At 39.4% G+C, this 7,019-nt stretch overlaps 1 protein-coding gene across 2 annotated transcripts in view; it reads right to left on the bottom strand.

Moving 5' to 3' along the window:
- Positions 1-484: 484 nt before the first annotated feature.
- The window catches only part of LOC105930928 (contactin-associated protein-like 4), a 146,282-nt gene continuing 139,747 nt past the window's right edge, over positions 485-7,019 (bottom strand). Inside the window, exons 22-24 of one of the 2 annotated variants that reach the window (XM_036138622.1) lie at positions 6,296-6,514; positions 4,511-4,582; positions 485-1,720 (exon numbers count right to left, since the gene is read on the bottom strand). In XM_036138622.1, the coding sequence (XP_035994515.1) occupies positions 1,524-1,720; positions 4,511-4,582; positions 6,296-6,514 (488 nt within the window). In that variant the 3' untranslated portion in view covers positions 485-1,523. The remainder of the gene's footprint in view (positions 1,721-4,510; positions 4,583-6,295; positions 6,515-7,019) is intronic. The other variant, XM_036138623.1, reaches the window with a different exon arrangement.

Here is a 7,019-nt window from a genome sequence, read left to right as displayed (position 1 = left end):
AAAAACAGCCTCCCTTCACATGTGCCAAATTAGTTTAGCAGCTCCAGGCATGCAGTTTTAATCTAACTTTTCGCAAAGTGTTTAAGGTTCATTAGCTTTAGGCTGATGAGACGTTTCCTCATTAGCTCCGAGCTAAAATCTTAAAACGTGTAAAGCCGGGAAATGACCCACTTAGTCACGACTGACCATTAGATGAAATGTACATCACAGAGAATTTGGTCCCTTTTAGCAAAACTTTTCCCTCCATAACTTCTGAAGCTGTCGTGCCTCGTGGGTTTTTAACTAGATGCAGAACGAGCATTTCTGGGATCCCGACACAAAAATGCAAGAACTCACTTTGCCGTCTGGAGAACAACATGTCAGGACCAAGAGGATGTGCTAAACGGCGTCAATCGCTGCTACTTTTGTATTTGTTAAGACTGTCAACCTTTCTCCCCCCCTTGGATAAAAACAGGGCAGTTCAGGAAAACGATATAATCAGTGATTTTTTTTTTACCTGTGTTTACTCCGGACTTTCTATACAGCAGTTTTCAGCGCTGGGAGGAAATTGCAATTGATAAAAGCTTTGGATTCAGCCTCCTGCAAAGACACACCATTTGCTTTTTCTGCTTTTTGAGCAAGCTATGGTTACTGCATCTAACCACAGTCTTTACCACCTGAGCTGTGTCCATGGTCACAACTGCTGACCGTATTTTACATGTCAAACAGCTCTGGTGTGGGGCTATTATTTGCCAAAAGTTGTTTGAATTGGCAAAAATCAACCATCTGCCTTGTTTAGAGCAGATGTTGATCTCCAGACTCCTGAGGAAAATCTCTGGCTCAAAGCTGAGAAGCCTTTTTGTCTCAGTTGGCACCACAAAATATGGTTATAGAGTTGCTACTGAAAGCAACTAAGATGAATCTAAATGCTCCACAAACTCCATGGTAAATTTTTTTACATTGTCCTTTGATTTAATGATTATCAACATTACTAACTGAGCCTTTATAGTGTACAAAACGTGTGCTTTTCATCACATGGTATAAGAAGGTTTGTCATTTGTAAATAAAATATGCACCAAGGACATTAAATATACACCTGAAAATGGGAGAAAACCAAAACATTAACGAATATTTTGAGAAATCCCTTGATCCGGAAATCCTCTTCACAACGCTGCCACCAGAGGGCAGAGCTTCACATCTTATCCCTCTCACGAGAAGATTAACAACTTGAACATTGAAAAAAAAAAAGAAAAAAAAAAGAGTAACATTAGCCAAAACTTGTTGCCAAGACACAATTTCAAATCTCCGGTCGATGAAAAAGTGCATATTACCACCTTGAAGTCAAACACTGTTGCCTGTTTGCACCAGAATATCCACAATTTACAGTGAAGCAACAGAAACACAACACCAAACTGTTTGCTTTAGCCTTCGCCTCGCTGTGGAACCACCTACGGGGACAAAGTGTCTGGGAGTAGAGAAGTCCTGAGGGGCCGCAGGACGCCCCCCTGCCTGCAACCCCAGCACTGAAACACCAGCAGCTCCTGCTAGATGAAGTACTCCTTTGGGTTTTCAGTGGACAGGTTCTGGGGGTCCGTCTGGTTGTTGAAAGGAAAGTCTGGACTGTCGTCTCGCTTGACGGCGCTCCTCTCCTGGCTTCGACTCGTGTCCTTCCTCCGGTACAGGTATCGCGCCGTGACGGCCAAGCCGGCAAGGACCACAAAGATGACGACGGCTATGACACCTGTAATGCAGATGTGTTCGTAAGGGGAGACGTCTGAGACATGGAACATCTGGAGTTAGAATATAACCAAAATGTTTGTTTTATGGAAAAATGATAAGGTTGATTCTGGTTTACAGTTCTTGATAAAACTGCATAAAAAGCATCTCCTTGGGCAACTGGCAAAGATAAAAGTCAGTTCATTTAAGATTATTTTATTTTAAAAGCTTACACAGTCTTGGCCTATCTTACCCACCTGAAATGCTTCACCCACACTCTCTTGCTCGTCTAAACTTAGTAATAATAATAATAATAAATAATAATAATAATAATAATAATAATAATAATAATAATAATAAGCTCAGAAGAGAGAGGGCTTTCAGTGTTGCCGCTCCTTAATTATGGAACAATTTGCTCTTCCATATTAGAAGTGCCCCTTTATCGTCAACTTTTAAAAATCGCCTTAGGACGCATTTTTATTCCTTCGCTTTTAATACATGTCAAGACATTTGCTCTTATTCCTTTTTATATTTCTGTTGTAATCTTTTCTCCCCATTTCAAATGTTTAACGGTAATTATCTGTGCAGTACTTTGTCAAAGCTGCTGTTTTAAAGTGCTTTATAAATAAAGTAGTATCAGTAGTAGTAAATTCTCTACAGGGTTCAGGTCAGGCCAGTTTGCTAGCCTGTCAGGCTCAGTGATCTAATGGTTATTAAAGCAGGTGTTGTTGCTTTTGGCACTGTGGGCAGGTGTCCAGTCTAAGCCTGTCAGCAGAGGGAAGCATGGAGGGCTCCGTGGTTTTAATGGCAGCCGGCTGTGCAAACTTTGGACTTCATAAAACACAGTGAGTCAACACCAGCAGATCGATGAGATGGCTCCCCATATCACCACCGGCAGAGGAAACTTCTCACTGGATACTTGGATTCTGTGCCCCTTGGTTATTCCCTGCAGACCCTGGGTCCAAATTAAATGCAAACTTTACTTGGACCACTGAGCGACCTTCCAGTCCCTTTTCTCTTTGGCCTGGTTATAATTCTTTAGACACTGTCTCTGGTTCAGGAGTGGTTTAACACTTTTGTAGCCCATTTGTTGGATAACTCTGTGCTCGATTACTTTGAAGCTCTGATTTTTTGCTGCAGCACATTGATCTCCACCTAACTCTTGGCTTTGCGTCACCAATCTTTCAAGGATGTTGGGTTATGTTGCGTTCCATTTACAGTCAGAACTCAGAAATCCCGGCTTCCGGCTTTCTCCTCGGAAAGACTGTGAAATTTCTGAAGGCCGACTGTCGGATCCAATATGGCAGCTCCTCGCATCAACAACGGTAAGCTGTGATAAAACACGCTTATTTTAAAAGACACAGCTGCAAGAGAGATTGTCTGAAATCAATGTTACATTTAACAGCTGCAACAAATTAAAAGTGGTGTTTGCATGTGGAAAGAGCAGCTTTAATGCACATTTAAATGAGGTACCATGAACAAAACAACATATTTCCTGGCCGTCGCCATATTGGAATTATAACCATTTGTTTTTATTTTGGAATCCCGACTTCTCCCACTGTGTTAACCAGGACACTTTTTACTCGGGTTTACCCCATTCAAAGCTCCTATTTTCGTTTGCCGAGGCAAAATGAATGCAACTTTAACCATTTTGCTTTTTCGTTGCACAGTTTCTTCCTCCGCTGAACTTTCCATTAAGCACTCTGAGCGTCCAGCTTCGTTAGCAGTGAGGGTTTCTGGCTCACACTGCAAAAAGAGAACTAAAAATAAGTAAAATTTTTTTTAAATGAATGCATTTGCCCTTGATTTGAGCAGGTAAATAAGATTATTTGCCAATGGAATGAGTATTTTTACCCTTAAAATAAAATAATTAGAAATCCTGCACTTGAAATAAGGTGATGGAGATGAATTGTTCCTATTTTAAGAGCAAAAATCTTATTCCATTGGCAAATAGTCCTATTTACCTGCTCAAATCAAGGAAAAATACTTTAATTTCAAGAAAAAAAATTCTTATTTTTAGGTCTATTTTTGTAGTGCAGCCTTCCTGCGAAGGCTGTCATCAGGTGGAAAACCGTCATCCCCATGACTGTGTGGGCGGTGGCATAACATTTATGGATTAAAATCCTTATTTATTTAATGTAATATTTTCTGAGAAACAGAAGATTACTATGCGAGAAAGGAATCTTTACAAGCCTCACTTCTTAAATTGAGTTCAGATGCGTCTGTACATGGAGATGCTACTCTGGAATAACAGAACTGCAGCACATTTCTTCTCTTACTGATTGAATTGCTAAAGAATATAAGAAAACTGCTTTAAAAAGTTTTTCATCAGCCAGGATCAGGCCTGAGCCCATTAGGGAAAAATTGGATATAATAGATTGAAGTTGAATTTGAAATCCGTTTAATAATACATTTTAAAAAGGCCATGTTTTTATAATAATGACAAAGTAAGCTCTCTCAGCAAAATTTCTGTATTGGTTTGATTGGGTTATCTGCCCTTTTATGTACAAAAAAGATTAAATGGACAGTTTTAAAGGACTTCCACCTTTTATCTGCACAATTATAAATCGAACCTTTTATAGTCTCCACTTTGAATCAATTAATGCTGGCAGAGCACCGGCGCTTAAATTGGTCTTAAACGGATTTGTGTCTGGCACATCTCTTCACTCTCATCTGAAGTTCAACGTTTGTCCCAAACGTTTTACGGCTCGCCTGAACAAATGCGTGAAAGTCAAGTTTCATACCTAGAAGGTTGCTTTTAAAAACAAGGTTAAAACAGACTCCAGTACAGGGAAAGGCGGAAACGGTGTAGTACCTCCAACCAGAGCCGAGTCGGTCCTGATGGCATTGACTAAAGGTTGACCAGAGCCCACTGAGCCGGACCGGTCTACGGCAGAGAGGAGGAGCGCAGGAGGAATGCATCAGAGGAAGAGAGAGAAATCGGAAAGATCAAAATCAAAAGGCACAAGTCATCACTAAAAATCGAAGAAAAAAATGAGAGAAGCAGAAATTATGCCCAGGCAGCAAAACAAAGGAAAATATTACAGATTCATCCAGTCAGGCGGTGATCCACGCCAGCTGCTTTTAATGGAAGGGAAACCCTGAAATCATTAATTTTCCTCCTATTTTTAAATCTGTCACAGCAGAAAACTATTATTTTCTTTGTAAAAGATGAAACATTTTCTCTGATGCACATTGTTTTAAGTTTAATAGAAGCTGTGATGAAGGTCATAGACACGAGTAATCAGTCAATATCTTCATCTTCTATTAGACTGACAGCTACTACCGCTATAAATGAAGCTGCAGCACTTTGTTTGTTATGAATAATTGGTGACTTAAAGCTAAGTTGATGTAAATGAGTTTCATTGCGTTAATGAGCTCAGAAAGAAAACCAGATATCTGCAGTTCCCAGTGAAAGCCTGTTGGATCTCTAGACAATAGTCACTAAAAGAACAACCATTAGTGATCAAAGTATAACTTTCATCTAATAGATTTCTACATCTGCTTCCCAAGTGGACACAAAAGAGGAATATCATGTATTATTATTTAAAAAAAAAAACTATTAAGTTAATTAGTCTTCCAAATAATGTCACCATAATTAACCTGCGTGTTTAATTTGTTGAAAACGCCTTTCATCCAGTTTGGATGCAAATATGGGCGGATAAAAGGAAATCCACACAGCTGTAATCCCCAAAAGGCAAACGTTTAAAACATGCTGACAAGGCTTTGCAAAGACGCTCATATATAATACTCATACACACTGCCAATAGTTTATTAAAGATCTCAAAGATAGTCATTGTTTGGTAATAGGAATATACATATATATAGAAAATTGCTCTTTATGTTTTGGTGCTAAATGGTGGAGGGTCTGTAACAGGGTTACCTAAGAAATATGGACAAAGGAAACTAAATTGAACATAATGATGGCTGAAATGTGGAGAAACATCTTAATGTTAAATCAGCTCTTTTTATTGGTCTTCTAGAACAGGGGTTCCCAAAGTGGGGGTCAGGACATGATCCAAATTCCTGACTTTACAATGTCAGAGATATACAGAGATATTAATTGTGGAAAATTATTATCTTCTCAAAAATATAGAACTACTCATCATCAGAACACAGCCAACTTATTTCTTGCAAATATGTGAAATTAACCTCAAACTTGTTGGTTTGTTTGTGGAAATTTCCTTCGCTGTTCCCAGTAAATCAATATTGGACGTAATTTAGTTTTTTTGAATGGCGTGGGCGGAGATACTAAACTTATATTATTAGGCATAGAAATATAACGAACATTATGAGAATAAACACAGGTGGAAGAGAGCGCTTTTTTGTAAGAGTTCTCAAAATTTGTACTTTATTCTCATAATTTCCAAAAACAAAATCCTCCCTGCCCCACAAAAGGGGGTCACCTGTCTCTGGCGCTGTTTGTTTTCCTGCTGTAGAAGACCTATATCTGTATTCTGTTTCTCAATTGACTCTAAATAAACACAAATAAAACTTCTGTAGAAAAAGTCATTATGTTAAAGACGAGCAACGATTGAAATCTTAAAAGTAAAACCTGATTAACGTAAAAATAGGTTTTACCTCCAAGTCTGTCCCTCACCTGATATGTGGTGTTTGTTTTCAGCGGCGTAGGGATTGGCCGACGCTGCAGAGCCGCAGCTGGACTGAACCAAAGGTCCGGTGATGATGACGGGGCTGGTGTCCGGATGGAGCAGAGCGGCTTTCAGAGGGTTGATGGAGTTAAACCGAACTACTGACAGGCAGCCGGTGAAACCGAGAGATGCCAGCCTGGCTAAGTGGGGATCCAAGTCATCAGACTCTAAAAAAAAAAAAGTAAAAATGCATTTCATAAACCTATAACATCTGCATTGGAGGTAATTTGGATTAAACAGGTCAAACATCTACATTTATATTCCAAAGGTTTCATAAAATTGTCTTGGAATCAGATCTGTTACTGGATTGAATGCTATGTCAGAGAATTAATATAATCAAGGTTGTTTATTAAAGAGAAACTGAGGATGAAGAAAGCAATACAGCTGTGGCATGATGACAGGACGAGAAAGGGAGGATCTGGCAAGAATTTGACTGAGAAAAAAGGAGCATTGACACTCGGGAGAGTGATTACTGAGACCCGGATCAGACGAGTCCGGTTAAAACAAATGTGCTGAGGCTTTGTGGAGAAGTGAACTGAGGAGCTGGGAGAAAAATGGTTGACCGAGGGAACAATAACACACAAGAACCGGGATGCAGGGACAAGCAGTTCTCCTTGCCCTTAATTTTTCATGGTACAGTTGATCATTGGAGATTTTATTTATTTGTTACCA

The sequence above is a fragment of the Fundulus heteroclitus genome, chromosome 6 (assembly GCF_011125445.2).
Source record: "Fundulus heteroclitus isolate FHET01 chromosome 6, MU-UCD_Fhet_4.1, whole genome shotgun sequence".
Taxonomy (NCBI): Eukaryota; Metazoa; Chordata; class Actinopteri; order Cyprinodontiformes; family Fundulidae; genus Fundulus; species Fundulus heteroclitus.
Note: the sequence above shows the minus strand (reverse complement) of the source record. Positions and strands in the feature narration are given on the sequence as shown.